General features: G+C 36.0%; 3 protein-coding genes and 1 long non-coding RNA gene across 4 annotated transcripts; 3 read left to right on the top strand and 1 right to left on the bottom strand.

Moving 5' to 3' along the window:
• The first annotated feature begins 868 nt into the window (after window positions 1-868).
• LOC113654908 (urokinase plasminogen activator surface receptor-like) lies at window positions 869-2,531 on the top strand. The gene is made up of 5 exons (XM_027165197.2): window positions 869-1,030; window positions 1,154-1,264; window positions 1,480-1,626; window positions 1,800-1,910; window positions 2,029-2,531. The coding sequence occupies exons 1-5, from the start codon at window positions 982-984 to the stop codon at window positions 2,229-2,231; spliced, it is 621 nt and encodes a 206-aa protein (XP_027020998.2). The 5' UTR covers window positions 869-981; the 3' UTR covers window positions 2,232-2,531.
• LOC125140041 lies at window positions 2,070-4,119 on the bottom strand. The gene is made up of 2 exons (XR_007139262.1): window positions 4,007-4,119; window positions 2,070-2,219 (listed from the first exon to the last, which is right to left on the bottom strand). It is a non-coding gene; the product is annotated as an uncharacterized LOC125140041 (long non-coding RNA).
• A 5,541-nt stretch (window positions 4,120-9,660) lies between these two features.
• LOC113654988 (urokinase plasminogen activator surface receptor-like) lies at window positions 9,661-13,804 on the top strand. Its single transcript, XM_027165277.2, has 5 exons — window positions 9,661-9,816; window positions 9,917-10,024; window positions 12,146-12,292; window positions 12,430-12,540; window positions 13,098-13,804. Exons 1-5 carry the CDS (start codon window positions 9,768-9,770, stop codon window positions 13,298-13,300), a joined length of 618 nt encoding a protein of 205 aa, XP_027021078.2. The 5' UTR covers window positions 9,661-9,767; the 3' UTR covers window positions 13,301-13,804.
• Window positions 13,805-21,987: 8,183 nt separating this feature from the next.
• On the top strand, window positions 21,988-25,345 carry LOC125140038. Its single transcript, XM_047807121.1, has 6 exons — window positions 21,988-22,062; window positions 22,457-22,510; window positions 22,633-22,743; window positions 22,836-23,003; window positions 23,214-23,324; window positions 24,053-25,345. The coding sequence occupies exons 1-6, from the start codon at window positions 22,053-22,055 to the stop codon at window positions 24,247-24,249; spliced, it is 651 nt and encodes a 216-aa protein (XP_047663077.1). The 5' UTR covers window positions 21,988-22,052; the 3' UTR covers window positions 24,250-25,345.
• The last annotated feature ends 222 nt before the right edge of the window (window positions 25,346-25,567 follow it).

Below are 25,567 nucleotides of genomic sequence, written 5' to 3'. Positions count from 1 at the left end.
AAAGAAATAAGAAAACAAACAAGTGAACCACTAAGACGCTGCTGATGAACCGATCAGGTTTTGTGTACAGACTGCTGAACGGCCGATCGGCTGATTGTAGGTGATGTTTAGAAATGTAGATTCTATACACCAAATTTCAGCTCAATCAAGTCAAGTCAAGTCACCTGTATTGTCACATCACCACAGCACATGTGCCATGGTGAGTGAAATTCTTGGGAGCGAGCTCCAGAAATTGCAGAACCATTCACGTACAGTAGTTAAGAAACATAAATAGAACAATTTACAAACAGGTTAAAAAAATGTGCAAAATGCTTAGTACCATTTGAAATGTGCAAATGCGGAAAATGTGGAAAGGATGCAATGTGCTCATACATAGTCAGTACACACAGTGTGGTACTAGACACATATATACCCATACATATACGAGAAACAGATGCTTAAATGCAATCAACTCCTCATACAACAGTCATTCATTCGGATGTAATGACCTTCAAACTGAAGCTGAGAGCCTTTGACTTTACTACAATTCTATTATTCTATTATAATAAGAATTTTATCAATGTCCAAATATTTATAAATCTGAGTGTACATCTGAGGTCTGAATTTAACTTCTCAGTTCTGATTTTCTTTAACTTTTATATGTCTGCAAAGGCAACTCTAAGTTTTCAGTAGACTGAAGACATTTGTTTTTTGAGATTGTGTGGCAGCATTTTAAATAAATGCAAATCAACATGTTAATCATTGTGGAACATTTCTCTAATAATCCTGACTAGTGAGTTCCTGGAAACACAAAGTTAACTCCCCCCATTTATAATGAATTGAAACTTATGGTAAAGGTTGTGGGTTGTGAAATAAACTTCCCCTTCTATAAAACCCACCTCACTGAGCATCACCACAAAAACCAGGCTTTGTTTCAGAACGTTGCTCTTTAACTTTATCTGCTTCATCTTCAGACCTGAACATCTACGAGAAACACCAGCCATGAAGACTCAAGTCGTTCTGCTGCTTATCTGCATGCTTTTCTCCAAAGGTAATGAAACTCACTGTGGAGAAATAGAGAAAATAAATTGAATTCATTTCAAAATATTTTATCTTAAGATTGAATTTTATACAAATAACTTTTTATTTTCATTCTGATTTTTTTTTTCTTTAGCCATGTCACTGAATTGTTATCAGTGTTTGCCGTCACTAACTGGCCCGTGTACCAATGAACAGATAACCTGTTCAGATCAGTGTGCCTCTACAACTATGTCTGTTTACACGGGTAAGTGTGTGTGTGTGTGTGTGTGTGTGTGTGTACATAAATAATATTGTATGTATTGCGTTTCTCTATACCTATAAATGATCTATGATCCTATCGTATCATGTTCTGCAGTGTTTAATTCATTCTATCACTCTAACACATAATACTGTATGTAACAGAAATGCTTATAATTTGATGAGGTTTTTTAATGGTGTGTAATGTGGATCGTCCTTTAGGTGATACGAAGTTGCAAGATGTCAGTGTGAAGACTTGCAGTGTTCAAGAGTTGTGTGTAAGTGGCAGCATGAACCTGGGAATAACAAAAGTAACCAACAATGCCCAATGCTGCAGCACTAATCTGTGTAACAGTGTAACACTGCCAGGTAAAACACAACCCAACCCAACACAACACAATACAACACAACACTCCTGAAATCTGATTTGACATTAAAACTGTATCCCAATGTTCAGTTTATTTGTTTTATATTACGGCAGTATTTTTTGTTGATGTATAGAAAACAATGAGCCGCTTGTTTGACTAGATTTCTTTGTTAAGCTCTTCCCAAACAGGTTTCCAACGGGAGGATGTGTTATACCTGTGACTCTAACGACTGCTCAAGAACAGTAAACTGTGAAGGAACTGAAGATCGCTGCATCTCTGCTTCAGGTGAATATGATCATGTGTAGATAAGAAGTGTACACTTACAGATCTTTCACAATATATCACAAATACTGTATTAAATGTATAACTATCCTTTTTTAATGTTTCTCTTTCTCTCTCTCAGTTAAACAAGGGGGCAACACCGTATCCATAAAAGGCTGTGTGTCCCGTGGCTTCTGTTCTGGTTCGGGATCAACGAACGTTCCAGGAATCGGGTCAACGAGTGTGCAGTGTTGTGAAGGGAATCTGTGTAACGGTGCTGAGGCCTTCACACTGAGCTTCGTCCTCATGATCGTCCCTCTGATCTCCTCCATCCTCTTCTCCTGAGTTATTGACATAAAATAGAAATAGAAATATAAGAGTAGGTCAGATTGTTTTTATTTTGGATTGCTTTTTGGAAAAATTGTGAAATTAAAAAAAATAAGAAGAATGCAGCAAAATCTAGATAAATTAATAGAGTTTGAAATGTAATAAACTTAAAAAAAATTTAATATCCATTTTTATATCTTTTGGTGAAAACTTGCATTTTATTGTGTGTTTTTATTACTATTTCTATTTTATTGCAAGAAAACTGCTTTTTGATATTCATGGTCATTACATTTCTGTAATAAAGTGAAATTCAGCCTTCTGTGTGTATGTGTCAGATCTTACTTCTGAAAAAAGACATTTCTATACAATTCTAAACACTTTTAGACAGCTTGTTAGTTAGTTGCTTTTTTCCAAAAATGATCTATTAATGATATATTCTGATCTTATTAACTATTTTAAATTTAGTTTTCTACCGCTTATCGGAACTACCTCGGGTCACGGGGAGCCTGTGCCTATATCAGGCGTCATCTGGCATCAAGGCAGGATACACCCTGGACGGAGTGCCAACCCATCGCAGGGCTGAAAGAGAGCTTTTCTGCTTTATTCAGACTTGTTCAAGCTGACTGTTCAGTGCACTGAAAAATACAATGAAGTTAGATTTTTTTTAAAGAAATTTGAGGTATCAATATCCATATATTAAGTTTTAATTCAATTAAACTACACTTTCTGTATCATAAGTTTACAAGGCATCAAGGATTATTCTTGGAAAAATTTAATTAGCAAAAACAAAATATTTTTTGCTCTATAGCATTTCAACACTGCATAAAAATCAGGACTTGTGCACCAGTTCATTTACCACAGCGTCTGCATGAAATGTGGTCATATGATCAGTAAAAACATACAGCTGAAGAAATCTGGCACTGATGCAACAAAGTCAACATGGAGCAGATTATAAAAGGACATTTTCTATCATCATCAAAAAAAATAAAAAAATAAAAAATTAAAGCTATTCAGAGAGTCAAGTGATTATCCAGGATTACTACATCATTGTTCCTAATAAAGTTGCCTCCTTCCTTCTTTCCCACTTTTCTTTTTTAAAGAAAAATAAAGAAAAAACTTTTGTATTTGAATGCAGTTGGAATTTTAATAACCAAAGAAACAACTTACATTTTTTTGAAGATTAAACTGAGCAGTTGTCTCTGTAAGTTCGAGCAATATGAGTTTTATATACAGACTGTAAACACATATAAGGAATAAATTAATACATTTATAGTCATTTTCTGTCACAGAAAAAAAACTTATTCTTATAGCAATATAATAGGGAAGTGTGTGTGTAAACAACACTGAACAAGTCTAAACACAACACTACTTTATAATGTGTTTAGGATGGAGTCGACCTCGAGAGTGAAAGTTAAACCCCATTCCTTCCCAGGAAACCAGATTAAGACACATTAAGGGAATTTGCAGAAAACCGTTAAAAAAAAAAAGTCTCAGGCATTTCACTCATCCAACCAGTTTCTTTTAGATAACTGTGTGTGTGTGTGTGTGTGTGTGTGTGTGTGTGTGTGTGTGTGTGTGTGTGTGTGTGTGTGTGTGTGTGTGTGTGTGAATTAGAACATTAGTTTTACAGGAAAGGGAGACATCTGGTGGACAGATTCTGCAATTGCATGGTCTACTAAGGCCACGTTCACACTGCAAGTCTTAATGCTTAATTCGGATATTTTGCACAGATCTGATTTTTTTTTTGTTTGGCTGTTCACATTACCTTTTAAAATGTGACCTATATCAGATACCTCTTCTCCTGAGTTATTGACATAAAATAGAAATAGAAATATAAGAGTAGGTCAGATTGTTTTTATTTTGGATTGCTTTTTGGAAAAATTGTGAAATTAAAAAAAATATCCAACCAGTTTCTTTTAGATAACTCTGTGTGTGTGTGTGTGTGTGTGTGTGTGTGTGTGTGTGTGTGTGTGTGTGTGTGTGTGTGTGTGTGTGTGTGTGTGTGTGAATTAGAACATTAGTTTTACATGATGCGATGTAAAGTCAGGAAAGGGAGACATCTGGTGGACAGATTCTGCAATTGCATGGTCTACTAAGGCCACGTTCACACTGCAAGTCTTAATGCTTAATTCGGATATTTTGCTCAGATCTGATTTTTTTTTGTTTGGCTGTTCAGATTACCTTTTAAAATGTGACCTATATCAGATACCTCTTCTCCTGAGTTATTGACATAAAATAGAAATAGAAATATAAGAGTAGGTCAGATTGTTTTTATTTTGGATTGCTTTTTGGAAAAATTGTGAAATTAAAAAAAATATCCAACCAGTTTCTTTTAGATAACTCTGTGTGTGTGTGTGTGTGTGTGTGTGTGTGTGTGTGTGTGTGTGTGTGTGTGTGTGTGTGTGTGTGTGTGTGTGTGTGTGTGTGTGTGTGTGTGTGTGAATTAGAACATTAGTTTTACATGATGCGATGTAAAGTCAGGAAAGGGAGACATCTGGTGGACAGATTCTGCAATTGCATGGTCTACTAAGGCCAAAAATCAGATACCAGTGTGAACTGTTAAGCTGTTTCGAACTAACCCGCATGCGCAAACGAACAATAACAATGACGTCACACACAGTACGTCGTTGCGCTAAAAAGTTGGCGAGGTTACGGAGGAAGTAATGTATCATCTTGTGCAAGCAAACATATCATGTAATGCTATAATGTGATGTATTTAATGCAAACATTATGAGCTGGTTCATGACATAAAAGTCGCATCAAATCCGCCTTGGTTGTTCACACTGCAGCCACATTTGAAAAAATCAGATTTGGGTCTGATTCAGGACCACATATGGAAGTGATATATAAGGCCACGTTCAGACTGCAGGTAAAAGTGCCTCAAATCTTTTTTTTGGCGTCAAGTGACCAGGTCGGCCTTAAGGAGTAGTGTGAACAACCAAGGCGTGATTTTTTTCAAATCGGATTTAGACCACTTCCATATGTGGTCCGGAATCAGACCCAAATCTGATTTTTTCCAATGTGGCCGTTGGAAAGCAAACAGTTCACACTGGTATATGATATAGGCCACATTTTAAAAGGTAATGTGAACAGCCAAACAAAAAAAATCAGATCTGAGCAAAATATCCGAATTGAGCATTAAGACTTGCAGTGTGAACGGGGTTTAGGTCTTGCAGTCGTGGCCAAAATCTGATTTGAAAAAACTCTGAGGTGGAAAAACAGGAAACTTACTTAGAGGACTTACAGGAAACCCAAAAAATTCCCGGAAAAGAAGATAATAAATTTAACCTTTTAGAAACAAGACAGGATCTGAGTCAGAGCAAAAAAGCGAGAGAAGTGATAGAAATGAACTAATTAAGTCTTATAAACATTATACAGAGCATGATACAGTCGATAAAAAACAGAGATTATGTTTATTCACATGCAATAACGTGCAAATATCAGTCTGACATAAATAATTGTAGTTAGTAATCCAATAATTGCAGCAACGTGCCAGTACTTGACAATAATTACAGATAATAGCAGTAGCATACAGTACTGTACAAGAGCATGACTAATGTAAGGTTTAGTTGTTAGGTGAAAGGGAACGCTGAAGGGAGAAAGCCGTGTGAATTTTTGTGTGACTTCTGTAGGGTTTTCCTGATAGGGGATGTCCATGGTGTGGATGGGAGGAGTCCCATTCAAGCAAGGCTTGGATAAATGTCTGTAATGTTGGAACTCTCTTTTCACTACCTGCTGTAGTGTCCTCAGGTTGTTGTAGCTCACTGTGATGTAGTTTGTAAAGACTCTTTCACCGGCACAGAGCCAGAAGTTCATAATGATCCGAGGAACAAGATGAGCTTTCTTTTTTCTCCTCAGGATGTACAGTACAGGTGTTGTAGAGAGAGGAGGCGTTGAGGTTCCTGGAAAAGATCAACGGATATGAACAGCGAAAAGATCAGTGTAGACAGAGGAACAGGGAACACGCTGTCTAAAACACAATTACATTACATTATATTTCCTGCATTCATCCTCCCTGATGTAACCTGATGCTCTGAGGTTCCAGTTCAGCTGGGTTTTAATGTGGGATGGAAACAATTCCTCCTGCACCAGAACAGTCTTCTCTGCAGGGGAAGCTCATGGTTCAGGAACAGGCCAAGGCCTCTAAAGGGAATCTGTGTTATTGTACAAAAAATAAATAAATAAAAATTGCCAATGGAAAAATTCATGTTATGTCTCATGACTGGACAAATTGTATCCTGAAAATGTGGCTATAACAGTGATACAGTTGGTCATGGAGATTCTCACAGAGCAGCTTTATTCCTGACCGATACAAAGTGCTGTTGGACACTCGGTCCATGAAGTACTGAAAGGAACCTTTCATAGGGAAAGAAGAGCCTTCTGATTACTGGGAATCATGTAAAATATGTAAATCAACATAAAAAAAAATCTGTTGCTGTTTGTAATTTAACCCTTTATTTCTCTCTCTCTCTCTCTCTCTCTCTCTCTCTCTCTCTCTCTCTCTCTCTCTCTCTCTCTCTCTCTGTTCAAGTACGTTTTTACTGTGGCTGTAAAAGGATGTGTCTCCAAGTGCTTCTGGTCTGCACAAGGATCAATACAAAATGCATCAAGTATCATTACATGAAATGTGATATGTTGTGACGGGAATCTGTGTAACAGCGATGTGAATAATACAGGAAGCTCGTCGGGAAACAGTGCTGAGATCTTCACACTGAGTTTCTTCCTCATGATCGTCCCACTGCTCTTCTCCATCCTCTTCTCCTGAACTTAGAGCTGATAAAGTTGCTACTTGAGGCATAGTCTACTAAAAGTCTAAAACAGAAATAGGATGGGAATAGAAATCAAGCATCGCGTTAGTTCTGGCAGGTTAATCAGCTGTCCACGACGTGCACCAATCCGGTTACGACATCCGTATTACCAGACCATTTAAATTCCCATTCATAGAGCCGTTCAGCGCTTCGCTGCTGCCGCGATCTAAACTCCCTCCTCCAACCCCGACTCCACCACGCCGGAACCCGTGTTCACTGTACCAGTTGTATTAAATCTCCACATATTTTTTCTCTCTCTCTCCCTCTCTCTCTAATTATTTGATTATCTATCTATCCATTCATTTATTACTCTCCAAAAACGTATAAGTGAGCTTATCAATACTATGCATGCTAGTGGTTCTGTTAGGGCGGGTCTATTCTATTTTCTAGTCGCTGCTCTCCCCGCTCTGTCCATGCATGCGCATGGACGGGCACGAGGATTCTTACCCAGAACAGAACCATACCGCCAACACTAACTGTATGCATATCATCTAATTCCCCTGTGACAGAGTGGTCCTGACAGAAATATACGTTTATATAATTTTTGGGTGCCATGTGCTTTTTTATTTGTCTTAACACAAACAGATTGAAAGACAAGAATTCTGTTAATGATTCTGTTTGTAAGCAGTAAAATCCGTACACATGACTCAACTAACAAGTAAGAAAAGGAATATTGAAATTCAACAAAGACTGAAGATCGTTTTTAATACTAATGTAATCAGACTGTTTTGTGGTTTGCATGTTTATTCAGTATCCAGTATGTACTAAAGAATCAAACCTTCAGTTATTCTGTGCCTTAAAAAAAAGAAACTCAGAGTACTTTATAAATATTCATGTAGATTATTAGTAGTTGGCTTATACATGTCTTTCTTAAAGTTTTCCTTCTATTTTACTACTACTACTACTACTACTAATAATAATAATAATAATAATAATAAGAAGAAGAAGAAGAAGAAGAAGAAGAAGAAGAGGAAGAAGAAGGAGGAGGAGAAGAAGAAGAAGAAGAAGAATTGAGTGGATGAAAAAAATACTTAAAAAAAAAACCTCACCGGCTCCATTTACTGGTTTAATGATGTAAACGAATCAGTGAAAGAATCTACTCCTTGAAATGAATCAATAGATTTGAGTCTCTGAGACAGATCGAAATTACCACCGGTTATTTCCTGTTCGCTTCCACTTAGATCTGGAATGCAGTCAAGGATAAGCCTTGACTATAAAAATCACAATGAGTCACTTAAAAACTATGCATCCAGGGATGGACACAGACAAAAAGCAGACTGGGAGTCTCACATTTATCCAGTTCTCTCCTTACACCCGACCAATAACAATAAATAACTAATATAAACATCAGACATCAGAATCAGGAATTTTTCTGCTGTTCTGGGATTTTCACACACAAACACACAAACAAAAAAGAGTTCATACAATGGTAAAAACAGCAGCAGCAGCAACAACAACAACAACAACAACAACAAGCTGTTCTGTGAGAGAAAATATAATGGATACAGGCCCAGCCCTGGGCATAGGACCAAAACAACTGGGTACCGCACGAGAGGTTTCTTCCCATCAGAAAGTCCATCATGCACTCCTATACCCATACATTAAGCAATATTATTTCTGCAGTTAACATAATTTTCGTACTGATAGATCATTGAACTGATTAAAATGAATTAGAATATTGTTATAATAATTTTTAGAATTATTGTTAAATAAAAAAGAAAATCATAAGATGATGTGTTTCTGCATCATGGCATGATTATAATGCATAACCTTAAGGTATTAAGGTCTACCATGGGCCAAGAGCTTCTTAATTGATTTCCTGCCGTGAGTGTCAATAATGATGTTTCTCAGAATGCAGTCATTTCATGCAGTTATTGATGATTGTGCTGCAAAGTTATCCAGGCGTGTTCAGTAATTAAACCTGTCCTGTAATTCAGAAAATATAATAGAGTTTAATTGCACTTTTTTATTTGCACTTTGTTGAGTCTTCTAGTGACTATTAGTCAAAATTGCTTGTTTAGTGAAAATCTACTTACTACTTATTAATGTTAAAGCTTATCATTGTTTATGTTATAGTAAAGTACTGAACTGCTGTGTGGGTGGTTCGGAAATCTAAATTCTCTCCTAGGGCACCGTGAAGTTTACACACAACCGTTAAAACAGCAGGTTTTCAAAATCAAAACCAAAATGTCCAAAATAAAATAAATCAAGTCAGAACTTTTTCCATCCTCAATCCTAAAATTACAACACATACAAATGTAGTTAAAAGAAATATTTTCAGGGAAAACAGGAAAAACTGACTAAAAAAGCACTAAAACAAAAGCTACTTTTCCCAATTTTTCCCAAAATGCAAGTTAATAATAGCTTGAAGCATCACATTTAAATGCTGATCATTACATAAAACACATGCATGTTAAAAGCAGCATACAGTTAAAGCTTTGTTACACAATGATGCCTTTTAGGTGAGGCGCATTTGACCTCCAGTTGTGTTGTTCAAAAAAGACTGACTAACAAACAAAACCTTATATCGAATCAAATCAATCAAATCAAATTTTATTTGTCACATACACATACTGTACATACAGAGTACGGTATGCAGTGAAATGTTTTTTATAATAAATCCCTCCCTCCGTGAACACACCCCACTGTACATCTCCATAAAAAACAGCCTTTTTCTCAGACCTTACTCACATCTTAACCTCATCTGCTTCATCTTCAGACCTAAACTTCTGCAAAAACCACAAACATGAAGATTCAAGTCAGTCTGCTGCTCACCTGCATGCTTTTCTCCAAAGGTAACTAAGCGCACATGGACATGTAACATTTTCAGTATTTATTTCTTTCTACTATCCTTTTTTTCACTATGCTCTGTTTTTCATTCTTATTTTTCTTTAGCTTTGTCACTGAATTGTTATCAGTGTCTGTCAGCAATTTCTGAGTGCACAAATGAACAGATAACCTGTCCGGATCAATGTCTCGCTGCCACCACTTCTGTGTACTTAAGTAAGTAAACTACATTTTTACTGCTATTCTACAGATATGTAAGTCTCTGTCTCTCTCTCTGTCTCTCTCTCTCTCTCTCTCTCTCTCTCTCTCTCTCTCTCTCTCTCTCTCTCTCTCTCTCTCTCTCTCTGTCTCTGTCTCTGTCTCTCTCTCTCTCTCTCTCTCTCTCTCACACACACACACACACACACACACACACACACACACACACACACACACACACACACATTTATAAATATAAATTCTATACACACAATAACTTCTAATATTCTAGAGAGCTACAAAAGTTTACACACCCACAATAATTTGCGGCTTGTCAAGTTTTTATGCAATGAAATAATAGACAGAAATAAATAAAGTAAGTTGAAACTTGTACTCGCTGTAATAATGCTGGCAATTGTAAGCGGGCTGCTTTTTCCATCACGGCAGGGTGTGGCTTTGTGTCCCATTAACCGTTATTTTCATGCTGCGCCACTGCTCCATAATGCGCTCCGAGCACAGGAGACGCAGGAGAGCACTTCATGTACAAAGCCAGTGTTCATATGGAAGTCACTATGGGTTTTAAAATAAAGGTAGCAGAACTTTGTGCCATTGAAGTATGTATCTGTGTTCTGTTTTATTTCGTCTGTTGTTTGCCCATCCTGTTTTATTCCCCCTACGAGCATGTCTGCCATGTTGCCTGTAAAAACAGTACAGCTGTTATCTATTATCTATCAACATGGCGTATCGTTCACCTTCTCTATCTACACACTTCCCTCTCAGTCTTTCTAACAAAAATCCCAGTCTGTGTAAACTGAGAGAGAGAGAGAGAGAGAGAGAGAGAGAGAGAGAGAGAGAGAGAGAGAGAGAGAGAATGCGTGTGGGTGGGTCGGGGTGGGTCTGGGTGCACAGCAGTGTTTGTAGAAAGCCAATTTGCTCACATCTATATGTAATATAACTTTGTGTTGTTGAAGTGTGTATCTATGTGTTCTGTTTTCTTTCATCTGTTGTTCAGACATTCTTTTTTTATTCCCATTCTCTGCCATGTGTCTGCCATGTTGCTATAAAAAACAAGAAAGCTGCTTTTTGTTTGTTTGCTTGTGTATCTACCATCATGTTAAACTGATCTCAGAAATCTCAGATCATTCAACACACCAAACACTGAAGCAGATTTCAGCTGGTTACAACAGTAGGTTACTGGTTACATCACTTTGTCTGTTTCTCATCTTTATCTGTCTGGTTTGTTGCACTGTTCACCTCATGGTTCAACTTCTTGTAAATTTTCTGTTCAGAACGCTTGTAAAGAGCGGTTATTTGAGTTTACGCGAAGCAGTCTGGACATGCTCTGGACATCCATAGATACAGTAGTGTGAAAACATCTTTGCCCATTTCCTGATTTTCTTTCTTTTTTTTCACATTTGTCACACTTTAATGTTTCAGATCATCAAACAAATTTAAATATTAACTTCATACTGACAGTAAAATATGGTGGTGGTAGTGTGATGGTCTGGGGCTGTTTTGCTGCTTTAGGACCTGGAACACTTGCTGTGATAAATGGAACCATGAATTCTATCAAAAAATCCTGAAGGACAAAGTGCGGCCATCTGTTCGTGACCTCAAGCTGAAGTGAACTTGGGTTTTTCAGCAGGACAATTATCCAAAACACACCACCCGACCTGAATCCTATTAAGATGCTGTGGCATGACCTTAGAAAGGTGGTTCGTGCTCGAAAACCCTCCAATGTGACTGAATTACAACAGGTCTGTAAAGATGAGTGAACCAAAATTCCTCCACAGGGCTGTAACAGACTCACTACAAGTTATCGCAAACACTTGATTTGCATTTCTTGCTGCTAAGGGTGAACGAACCAGTTATTAGGTTTAGGGGGCAAATACATTTTCACACACAGCCATGAAGGTTTGGTTTCCCTTAATAATAAAAAAAACCTTTATTTAAAAACTGCATGTTGTGTTTACTTGTGTTATCTTTGACTAATATTTAAATTTGTTTGATGATCTGAGACATTAAAGTGTGACAAACGTGCAAAAAAAAAATCAGGAAGGGGCAAAGACTTTTTCACAACATTTTATATTAGTGTAGAATCTGTGTTCATGTCAGTATGTCGAATGTTCTATACTGTAGATGGTGCAAAGATTTCAGAAAGCAATATGAAGACTTGTGGTGTGGCAGAAATGTGTATAAGCGGAAGCATGAACCTGGGAATGATGAAAGTGGCCAACAATGCCAAATGCTGCACAACTAATCTGTGCAACAGTGAAACAATTCCAGGTAAAACAACACACTCTTAAAAGCAGTTCAGTGATCTTTTTTTATTCGATTTAAGAGTAGTCGAAGGTATTATTGCATTAATTCTTGGTGATGCTGGAGACACACAGCTGCTTATTTGTTTTGATTTCTTTATTAAGCCCCAGCCAAGCAGGTGCCCAATGGGAAAAAGTGTTATACCTGTGATAAGGACGGCTGCTCAGCGACACTGAACTGTGAAGGAAATGAAGAGCGCTGCATCTCTGCATCAGGTAATGGAAAATTAATGTGAACCCATAACTAGACAAGTAAACCTCAATGTTTAACACACACACAAACACACACACACACACACACACACACACACACACACACACACACACACACACACACACACACACACACAAACACACACACACACACACACACACACTTCAATGCTGTTTTGTACATCACTATTTAATTGCTGCCATCAACTGCTGCTACTGAAGGTTTACAAGAATCCTCTTATTGTGTCCATCCTCTTAACTGCACAATGGTCAGTACAGAATGTGTACTGGGCGGCGCTGTGTGTATCTGTATCACAGTTTGCACTAAGTTGCACACTACATGCTTTATGCAGTCAGTTTCCTGCATCAGCTACAATATATATGTTGAAATGACAATAAAAGCTTCTTTTAAAAAAATTTATATATTATACTGAATAAAAATGTATACCGTTCTAAACAGATTTATTTTTCTCTATCACACAGGACTTTGATGTATATTTATGATGATTGCTCTTTATGTCATTATTTCCAAACTCTCTCTCTTTCTCTCTCTCTCTCAGTTCAACAAGCGAGCAACACCATTCCAATGAAAGGATGTGTGTCCAAGAGCTTCTGCGATGCGGCTAAAGGACAGAGCATGTCAGGAATGGGCGTATCGAATTTTAAGTGTTGTGAGGGGAACTTCTGTAACGGTGCTGAGATCTTCACACTGAGTTTCCTCCTCATGATTGTCCCTCTGATCACCTCCATCCTCTTCTCCTAAACTATGAGCTGATGAAGGATGTCACAGCATTATCTACTGCAAGCCTTGTAATCGCAGGAAGCACTTATATTCTTTGTTATATATATGTCATATCCTGCTCAATGTATCAGATAATTCTCATTGTTCTATTAGGAGACTGTATGATGATGATGAGGATGAAGATAAAACCTTTATGCACAGAACCACAAAAAAAAAATGCAAAAGTCTCAAAAATCACCATCAAGACCCAAAGTCCTGTAATCAACTGAATATTACTCAGGTTTATATATTTTTTTTAAAACCATTTTAATATAAAACAAATTGCAAACTGTCTATGGAACATTTTTATGCTTTAAAGTGAGAAAAGCAAATTACTTGATGTTTATCTGCTCATCAAATAAAGAAACATACATACAAAAAAAGTCTTTATTTTTGTACCGTAGACATTTAGTTAATGTTTTAAAAGTGATTAAAAAGGAAGTGATTGTATTGATTTGGAGGTTTAATAAATAGCATACACATGAATCGTGTAATATTTACTTCAAGTTAAAGCGAGCTTAAGCAAAAGCAAAACTGCTAGTTTAATGCTAATGTCTGATATTTTCACACATTTATTAATTAAGGCTAAAAAAAGTTTAGTCAGATGCTGATGCTTTATTATTATTATTATTATTATTATTATTATTATTATTATTATTATTATTATTATTATTATTATTACATATTTGAATTAAACAAACTTACAGCACGGTCACCAAATATGATAAGTCATTAGGTTATCAGAATCGGTTACCTCCCTCTATTTCACACCAAATTGAATTGAATGTTCTCCATATTCACTCTGGTGATGCCTTACACCCTCTACAGTATATCCTGAAAGTTATTTGTTGCGTCTTATCACACTGGTATGTGGAATATTCTGTAGAAGATTATTATACAGATATCTGTGGTGTAACAGAAGTATGCGTAGGCAGCAGCCTGGACCTGTTTTTCTTTCTTTCAATTTCAGTCGTTTTATTCTTATTTTTAATCTTATTTCATCTTTGCCTGTAAATTTTTATCAGGACAAAATGAGATTAAAAGATCTATAGCTCTTACGAGACACACAGCAATAAGATTTTTTGTTTGATTTGGTTTGTTTATTAAGCTCTTCCGGAGTGTGGTGTACAGTACAGGAAGTAAAGATCACTACATCACTGCATCCTGTTCCTCTTTATGTATAATTTTGTTCCTCTTTATAATTTTATTTAAGCTAATAAAATTGTCCCACAGGAGAGCAGTTTTGGTCATTTTGGTTAAGAAAATGCTCCACTTAGCAGGGCTTTTCCCCACTATTACAGTTTATTAGGAGCACATTGCCTTTTTAGTTAATGTTGTATATCCTGAAGATTTTCCCAAGACTTTGTTTTTGTTTTTAAAAAAAGGATTGTTAGAAGGTGCTGACACTGAAGACCCTTTCAGTTCCTTTTTGATTACTGATAATGACTGAAAATGATTACTTTGTAGTTTCGAGTTCCCCAATAAATATGTGCTCTACAATTGACTGCAGTAACTCTCTCTCTCTCTCTCTCTCTCTCTCTCTCTCTCTCTCTCTCTCTCTCTCTCTCTCTCTCTCTCTCTCTCTCTCTCTCTCTCTCTCTCTTCAACAAAGGATCAACACACTGGACATGAATGGTTGTGCACCCAAGGGCTTCTGTATTCAGTCTGGATCATGATTACTCTGTCTGCTTCTCCTGACCTCTCATCTGGTGACGTAGCACCTGTAAAGCTTTATCTAATACGGAGCTAATTTCAGTCATAGAAATATGTTTATTTTGGGTTAAGATATTTTTTATTTGTCTTTGTGCTTCCCGATCGTAACTGACACTTTTACTTGTGATCTAATTGCCTGTGAATGTGGTGTAGTTGTTGTTACTAACGATCGTGAGTGTGACAGATTCACACAACACCACACTATGACTCATGTTGGCTCATTGTGATCGAATGGTGGTGTTATATTCAGTTATATCTTACATACAGTGTTATATTTCATCGCTGGGAAAATTAAATGAAAATAGGTTCTTCCTATAATCACTGTCAGAGAGTTTCTTTGTGCTGGCATGTGGAATGTTCTGTAAACGACTTGCGGCATGTCAGATGCGTGTGCATGCAGGAGCCTGAGCTTGAGCAAAATAATGCTGAATAGGACAATAATCCTGGAGCTCTGCAAGGTCAAAGAAAGCAAACATGACATTTCAGTTCTGCTATTATTCTTTATTTAACTTTATGAAAGACTTTCTGTAATAACAGCAGATTCAAGTTACAACACCAAATTTGTGCTCTACATGCAGTAATTCTCTCTCTCTCTCTCTCTCTCTCTCTCTCTCTCTCTCTCTCTCTCTCTCTCTCTCTCTCTCTCAGAATCAGAATCAGCTTTATTGCCAGGCATGTTTTCACATGCTTTGTTTTAGTGCCAGAAGCTCCACAGTCTGACATATACAGACTGACATACAGTATAATTGTATGTACACATTTACAGATGTGAAATTTGTAGTTTAAATATACATATGATATATACATATACAAATATAGACAATTGTATGTACAAATTTGCAAGTGTGAGAAATGTGCAATTGAGGTATACAATATATACAATTTGTATGTACACAATTGTGAAATGTGCGGTTGAAGTAACAGTAAACATTTAGACAGTATGTATGTATGTATGTATGTACAGATGTGCAAGTATGAAATGTGCAATTGAGGTATACATAGTACAAATATTAGGTGTTGTGTGTTCCATGGTGTTAATTGTTCATCAGATGGATTGCTTGATGGTCTCTCTCCCATGTCTCCACCAGAGGTCTCTAACAGGTTATCATGATCACTTATTAAGCTAATTAGCAACTAATTACTGTATAATTTCTTTCTTTCTTTTCCTTCTTTCTTTCTTTCTTTCTTTCTTTCTTTCTTTCTTTCTTTCTTTCTTTCTTTCTTTCTCTTTCCACACATCTATGCCTTTTTTAGCAGCTTTTTTTTATCTGCAAACTCAAGAACGACGTCCCTTCAGAAAAACAAAATGTTTTATGGGAATACATTTCATTTTCAAAAGTCAATAAACGATTCTATTCATTTATCATGAGTGTTTTCAAAGTGCCGACTTTCTGAGTTACAAGTTTATAAGTGTCCATTCACACACACTTTTTTTTTAAAGGATCAGAAGTAATCAATTTATGAAACTTATATTTAATTTACAATTAGCGCTAGATTTGATTTCAAGTCTGTTTTTTTATATATATATATATTTGATGTGAACTCTCAATATAAAGTCCAAACAGATTATTCTTAGTGATGCAAACCATCGTTATTCTGAAAATTCCTAACAAACCCTTCAAAGCGATAGCAAAAATTTTAGGTGTCTAATTCAATTATATCAACTGTTTGGTTCAATGATACCAAGAAAGAATTCACTGGTGAGCTCAGAAACACCAAACAGCATGAAGACCAAAGAAAATATCAGTTGAGTAAAACTTTCTTAAAAAGTTCTTTCCTTGTTGAATTAAAACCTGCCAGATAAAGATGTAGGCGTGTCAGAGGATTTACCACAAGATACAATCCAATATTACACCTCAAAACAGGAAGATCAGATGAGAGTTTCCTAAAACACCAAACACAGAGTTCAGGAATGACCTTTTGAAAGAAGAGACAAACATCAATTAGAAGCAAAATGATGTGAAGAGAAGAGAAAGGAGAAGAGAAGTAATTAATGCTTATAAGGGACGCGTGGGTGTGTACAGTGCAATGGAAAATTTTGTTTCCTTAGTGATGTGATTGTTGATAATAGCAGCAGGATTAATTCTGACATGTACAGGACTAGTATCTGTTCACACCCAGATAAAAGCACAATGACCTGAAGAATACTTATAAAGTCACGCCAGTCCTTAGGGCATAGAAAATGCATTTAGTGCCAAGTCAAGTCAAGAAGCTTTTACTGTTATTTCAACCAGGGGCGGCTCTAGGATTTCACCTTCAGGGGTTTTAGCCCTCAGTGAGACAAGAATAGTTTTATATTATATGACTACATAATAAACCAAAAGTTATGGTATTATTAAAAAGTGGACACCAACATTTTATGCATGTAATGATGCCAGTCTTGAATCAGATCAGTATGTGTGCATTCTCTACAAACAGTGTGTCCGATGAATGCAGTCATTAATAAAAAGATATTCACAAGACAAATACCAAATCAATAAATGTTATTTTTATTCAGTATTGAATGGAGTGTTTGCATTAATATTTTTTGCTCTACAACTCTGGTAATAAGAATAGTGACACTTGACATTTTCACTATTTTGACAATAGTGACATTTTCTCTCTGACTGCGCGTGCACGCTGCGCGTCCCCGTGCTTCTCCGTTCAAATAAAGCAGACAGCTGATGACTCACTTTTGAAAGACTACAACGCACGCGCGTAAAAGCAAAGTAAATAAAATCGCTCTTGGATCAAACTGATAAATAATTTTCTTTCCCATCGACGACATGTCCTGCATTTTAACGTAATTTTTATTGTTTATTTATGAAAGTAAAAATTATACATTTAATTTTAGTGTGGCTGAGATCACAGACAGGGAGCGCTGAATCCACCATAAAAAAGGTCTAGAACGGCCCCTGATTTCCACCATATATAGCTATTACAGTACACAGTGAAATGAGACAACGTTTCTCCAGGATCATGGTGTTACATTAAAAAAAAAAAGACAGAGCTAAGGACTTAGCCACATAAAGTGCAACTGTGCAACCTGGTAAAATAGTGCAGGACAAGACAGACAAGACAGTGCAGGACAAAAGACAGTGCAAACAAAAACTTACAAGACAATACACAAAAGAGAGTAAACAGAAACAGCGCAGTGTAAATACTGTATGTTCAGACAATATTACGTGTGTAGAAATACTGGAATGAACACAGCGTTATAGCAGCAGCTACCTGATTGTACAGGGTTGTGCAAGGTACGAACACTAAGACCAGCTGAGCTGAAATTCACTTCCTGAAGTAAAACTAAGCAAGAACAAGCAGGAAATGAAAACATCTGAACTAAAGAAGAAGTTAAAAACTTCTTGACCTTTAAGTCTAGCTTTAAAAAAAAGATTCGCACAAGGGGATGGATTTTAAGCAAAAAAGAGGCGTGTCTCAGTTTCACACATATCTAACGTTAATTTATTCAACTCAAGTGAGAACAGTTTCATGTAACTTCTATGTCATGCTGAAATGTATGACGTGTAATGGAAAATGTTGTGAATAACAAAAATGAACATTGAACATTCTGTAACAATACGCACACACACCCAAAATTAGGAACTGCAAAGATAACAAAGGGGGACTTGTTTCCAATTGCACACTAAGCAGAAGAAACAAGAACATTGCAGGCGTCAGGGGTGTGAAATAACGGAGAATAACAGCGTGACTGTCGCCCTGCTTGTGCGAGGACAAGATTAGAGGAAGTCAAGATTAGAGGAAGACACACACAGTCATAGCTCCATGTATGAATAGAGAACCGCCTTACGTCCTACTAACTCACTCTGTTCAGACTTAGGTTGGGACAGAATTGGACTGAGAATTGTATTGAAAAAAGAAGTTTGATATTCCACAGGACTCTGCTGCATCACAACCGATATGAAGACAATAAAATAAAATAAAAAAACATGACGTATCATAATCAAGTGTTACTGTGTTATTTCACAAACTGCTGGGTGATAAAGTTGGAAGCGGTATCGTTAAATTAAACCACATTTACAGTACAGCCATGTGAACAGAAATATTCTTGCAGCTACATGTTACATGCGATATATGTTTATTTTCCCTCTAGCTATTTTCTCTTTCAGTTAGTAAGAAGATAATTACCGTAGAGCTTGTCCATCAGAGACTCTCTTCTCTTCTGCCAGTCACTACATGTCTGTTATTTATGGTTATAATTGACTCTGACTCTGATTTACATCATCTCATGATTTTATGTTACACCAAATTACAGACAGCACCGAAACTAAGATGGTTCTCAGACAACACGAATCTGAATACAAGGAACTTTTCCTTGGCATAACAAGGTAAAAATGTTGAAGTGTAAGATTTGCATGTGGGAACTGTTAGCAGGTTTAATTATGTTCCAGCTTGAGGATATTAATCACATTTCACACAATAAGGAGGAAGTTTCATATCCTTTTCTTCTTCCTGTAGAAATCGACTGACTTTATTTTATGTAAGATTTTCAATCCAATGAATGTAATTAAATTATAGATGGCAACTTGACTGCACTTTATAACACATGTGTTTCATGCCTAGCATTTGTAGTATCAAACATTATTTGAGGGAGATAATTTATTGACTGTGGATTTATTTGTGTTGATTTTTTTTATTAATATGAATATTATATTATTTCCTAATCAATACACAATTATCAGACACCCAAATGAGGATGAGGTTCCCTTTTGTGTCTGGTTCCTCTCAAGGTTTCTTCCTCTTCCATCTAAGGGAGTTTTTCCTCACCACAGTCACCTCGGTCACATCAGACTTGCTCATTAGGTATAAATACAAACACATTTTAATATAAGTATAATATTAATCTTGAATCTTTGTATAAATCTTTGTATAATGTTAACATATTTGTCATTTTTGCAGTATTTCTTATGTTCTGTAAAACTGCTTTGAGACAATAAATGTCTGTACAAATAAATTTTAATTGAATTTTTATGTTTAATATTGTGGTTTCTCATATAAAGTTCCTTGTTTTGCTGAATTATCTTATCTCTGTTCCCCAAACACCATAAACCAATACTGATATTTAATTAAAAGAGACAAGAAAAACATATAATTCAATACAATACACCAAACAACTTTTTTAAAGACAAAAACGTTAGTCGTCTTTTAGAAAATAAATATTTGCTATTATTTTCTTAATATATTTTTATTATTCAGGCTAGTAGTTTTTTTTGTTTTGTTTTGTTTTGTTTTTTTAATGTTATTACCACAGACTATCCTTTTAACTTCTCAAAAAGTGGAAGTAAATTTCCATTTGGAGCTCGATGAGAACCAGTTCAGACATGACACACTTCTGGTCATAAATAAATAAATAAAAAATAGACACAAACAAGACATGTTTTAAAATTAAACCATCATAACAATATATATATATATATATATATATATATATATATATATATATATATATATATATATATATATATATATATATATATATATATATATATATATCATTGGCCATGCAAATTAGGCAAGAATAAACAATTAGATAACAAATAGATAAAGAAACTTGGTGTGAAATATTATTTTATTGACTTTTTTCCCAATGAAGTGACTCACCGGTACCAGCAGCTGAAAGACCTCCTCACACCATCACACCTCTTCCTCCAGGATCCAGCTTTCACTGATTTATTTCTCCCAGGTCTTCCATCACTATTCTATTTCTCACTAGATCACTAGTTTTCAGTGTTTTTAGTGTTATGTGATCATGAGTCTGAGTTTTTAAAATGAAAAACTACTACTGTTTAAAATAAAGAGGTTCATATTTGTCTTCTTTCAGTACAGTGATTGTTTTTGGTTATGAAATGAAACCTGTACGATGAAATAAAATGCTTCCATCAGATTTTAAGTAAATTTACCTTAAACATTAAATTCTTTCTGACGGATTAAATAAAATTCCCAGCCACATTTGAGACAAATCTGCATACATTGTTTGGATCATTTTAATTCGCATGTGACCTTTTAAATACAGGAAATTTACGACTGCACAAAGGCAGATGAAAAGGGAAATTAATGATAGATATCACACATAGTCACACTGATAGTCTCACAAAACATCTTTATGTAAATAAGTCTTCAGATTAATGAAAAAGTGTTTAAAACTCATGAAACATTTGGCAAGGATGAATGAATGCTTTTTAGATGGACTTATAATAGGATGGATAGATGAGTGGATATTCTGACACTCTGATGGATGGATGAATGCATATATAGACTTACAAGTGCATGGATAAATGGGTGGGTGGACGGATGGATGGAGGGGTGGATGGATGGATGGGTGGATGGGTGGATGGATGGATGGATGGGTGGATGGGTGGATGGGTGGATGGATGGATGGATGGATGGATGGGTGGATAGATGAAATGATTGATAAATTGAAGGATAAATGGATTGCTTGGTCAACTGTTTGACTAATGGAAATATAGATGGTTGGATGACAGGTCTAACCGATGTATTGATGAATGAATGCTTGTGTAGATGGACTTACAAATGAGTGGAAAGGTGCATGGATGTATGGATGAATAGGTAGATGGGTGGATGATTGCTAAATTAATAGGAAAATGGATCGATTGGTCATCTGTTTGATTGTTGAAATAAAGATGAGTGGATTGAATGATGAATTGACTTGATTAGAGTGAATGGACAGATAGATGGATGAATGGATGGATAGTTAGATGGATGGATTGATTTGTTGCAATTATTAGTAACACATCACTCTGTTGCTCTTCATTTAAAAAATAAGAAGAGAATATAGATGGATGGATGGATTAATGGATGGATGGATGGATGGCTTTACTGATGGATGGATAGATAGCTGGATGACTGGGTGGATAGAAACAGAATAAAATCTGCATATTTGATGATACTGTCAACAAGCAGAACTTCCTTCTTGCAGAATGTCAAACAAACATGAAATGTCAAGCATCCACATTGCAGTAAACCTCTTCTTCTCACTTCCTGCTCGCTCTTCACACTGTTCTTGATGTGTGCTTGTGAGTAAAATCATTTTTGAATAAATAGTATCTTGATCATTAAACATATGAACCTGTAGACACAACTTTACAAATGTTTTAATGATTGATATTAAATAAAAAATTCATTTAGAAAAAAAAACATTCATATATAATTATTCTTTTATGGATACAAAATATTTTTGGATTTTATATCATTTTTATATTTATATTTATATAAATCTAATAGTTATGGAAGTTCTGAAGCGTTTTGAGGAAACAGAATCATTTCTATAATATAATGTAGTCAGGCATTAACGCTTGGCCCTACCCATTAAACCCAGCCCATTGTGAAATATTATAAAACTGCACATTCTTACATATCATATTTATAATCTCACCTGCTTCATCTCTCAACATCTTCTCAACCATCCAGCAACGATGTGGATGCAGGTTACACTGCTGCTCATCTGCATGATCTCCTCAGGAGGTACAGTACAGTACACCAACTGAAACCTCGTTTATTAATTAGTGTTGGAGTTTTAGTGAATAATTCCTTGGTGTGTGTCGAGTAACTGACTTTGATTTTATTCTAATTCCTGTTTATTTTAGCATGTTCACTGAAATGTTATCCAGCTGTCGATTACGATTACACCACGGGTAAATACATATACGCCAACTGCACTGATACGTGTGCCAGAACAACCACTTCTGTGGACATCTGTAAGTATATGAACATCTAAAATATTTTATGCGATTCTCTGAATTCTTTAAGAAGTTTTTGGAGGATTAAAGAACTTTTGACACTTTTTCAGATCTTGTAAGTGGTGTATCAGGTCTATCGCTCATAGCAACGGATGATATCATGGATTGTGGAGCACCGGATAGGTGTGTAAATGCCAGTATGAATATCGGTGTGGTGAAAATCGCCAACAACACCAAATGCTGCAAGACTAATCTCTGCAACAACCAAACCCTGCCAGGTAAAATAGCATTTTATAAATATAGACAGTGGGTGAATTTCTCAGTTCTGCTTTTTAACTTATTCTGAATCACAAAGTCCTGTTTTATAGCATATAAATGATCTAAAAGTGATTCTTATTTCCTCCACATTTAGTCACCTTTTTGATTAAACCGTTGATTATTTCAGTTAAATCCACACGAGATGCTGATATGCTTTTTTCTTTGTGCAGCTATGCCACAGCAGTCCATCAACGGGAGAAAGTGTTACACCTGTAACGATGTCGACTGCTTTCAGACTCTGTATTGTGAGGGAGCAGAAGATCGCTGCATCACGGCAACAGGTGAGAAATACAGTACCTCATCATCTTTCTTTTCTATCTTTAACATGGTGCCATGAGCTTTGAGATCTTTAAATATATATATAAATTTGTCCGTAGAGTCGCTGGTAATTTCATGATACAGGATCAAAATAATGAAAACTTGAAAAAGTGTGTCTTTTTTTTTCTCAAAAATTGCCAACCTAAACCATCTAAAATGTATGAACTATTTATGAGATGCTTTTAAATGTGTACACAATAAAAATGAGTCAAAGTGCTAAACAATACTGTGATTAATTCAAAGGAAATTAAAGATCATTGTTCAGTGTTCTGAGAATGACCAATACCTGTACTGTATATCCAAGAACATCACATATGTTTGCTACATGCAACAGATTTACATGCAACATCGCAGGTTTGGTGCTGCCGTCATTAGCCTCATCTGTGTCCTCGTCATTAGCATTAGCTTCCTTCCTTTTTTCTGAGAGGAGAAGCTGAAACCGTGGCTGTATTTGTTCTTCCATGTTTTAGTGTTAAATGGGAATTAAAATTGCAGGTAGGAACTGAATTGTTGAAAGGGGAATTGACCACGTATGCCACCGCCAGTCAGATGATTGTGTGTGATCACGTGACCTAACATTTTCCTTATAGGTTAATTATTATTATTATTATTATTATTATTATTATTATTATTATTATTATTATTATTATTATTATTCATTATTTTCTTTCCTCTTTCTGAATGTTTTTAGTTGCTCAAGGACCCAAAATAATGAGGACGAAAGGATGCACAACCAATAACATCTGCAACACGACTTTCTTCAGAGCTCATGGACTCATCTTAACAGATGTGGAGTGTTGTGAGGGGAACTTCTGTAACAGTGCTGAGATCTTCACACTCAGTTTCCTCCTCATGTTCGTCCCTCTGCTCACCTCCGTCCTCTTCTAGTGAGAAACCCTTCATGTGGCTATATTATGACAAGATAGATAGATAGATAGATAGATAGATAGATAGATAGATAGATAGATAGATAGATAGATAGATAGATAGATAGATAGATAGATAGATAGATAGATAGATAGATAGATAGATAGATCTGTAAACTACATGCTTTCTTTTCTCTTTAACATGTTACTCAACCAGATGTAAACATAAGTAGTAAGATCTCTCATTACTGATGGAGAAAACTGTTTCATCACCTGATGTAAAAGTCACTCATCATCCTCATCATCATCCTCATCATCATCTGTACACTTCGTTGATCTCTGTTCATGCTGTTCAGCATCGGTATGGAAAACAAGTTCCTGTACTTTGCTTATCAGCTCATTTAGCTGTGAAACATGGCGTCTGTACACAGTGTGTAAGCTCTCTTCTCAGTTTCGATACTGATGTGAAGTTGCCATTTGTTTAATTCATTAGTTAATGTCAACTACACTAATTTCAGTTTGTACCTCTCTGTTTGTTTGCATAAAGTGCTTCACAGGCAAAGACTTAAAAATCTTAATTTCTTAAACAAGACACGTCACAAATAGTACTGAGGTTTTCATCATGTTTACAGAACTCAGGACAAAATTACATTTATAGCATTTGGCAAATACACTTATCCAGAGAAACTTACATTTTTATGTCATTTTTATACAACTGAGAAATTAAGCATTAACTCTGCCTGCTCAGGGGTCCAGCAAAGGACACTTGTTCCCCGGGGGACAATTGGGCACAAAAATCTAGACTTATATACCCAAGATAATATATATAAAAAATATAAATGAAACTAGGATTTAAATAACTATACCGGTAAAGATGTATTATTGCACAGTGAGATATGTTGTTGTACAGTGAAATTATACATTATACATTATATATGTCCAATGGACAGGTACAGTAGGACACCTTGGTTAAATAATTCTGCAGCTAAACATACACCGGTATCAGTCCAGGACATCGTGGAGCGGGTGAAGGATGTTGTCTGAGATGTCCAGTAGCTTAGACAACATCCTTCTTTCTGACAATACATTCAGAGTCCAGTTCCACCTCCCAACATCACCAGCCTTATGGATGAGTTTGTTGTGTCTGTTAAAGGACCTCAGATTCCTCAGGAAGTAGAGAAAGCTGTAGCCCTTCTTGTAGACAGCTTCAGAGTTCTTCGTCCAGTCCAGTTTATTATCCATGTGAACTCAAGACCCTCCAATCAGCGGTCCAACACTTTAACCACAAGCCAACACATTCCATTACATCCCATAATTCATCACATAACTAAATCCTTAAT

Source organism: Tachysurus fulvidraco, chromosome 23 (genome assembly GCF_022655615.1).
Source record: "Tachysurus fulvidraco isolate hzauxx_2018 chromosome 23, HZAU_PFXX_2.0, whole genome shotgun sequence".
Classification (NCBI taxonomy): Eukaryota; Metazoa; Chordata; class Actinopteri; order Siluriformes; family Bagridae; genus Tachysurus; species Tachysurus fulvidraco.
The sequence above is the reverse complement of the archived record's forward strand: the minus strand, read 5'-3'. Positions and strand labels throughout refer to the sequence as shown.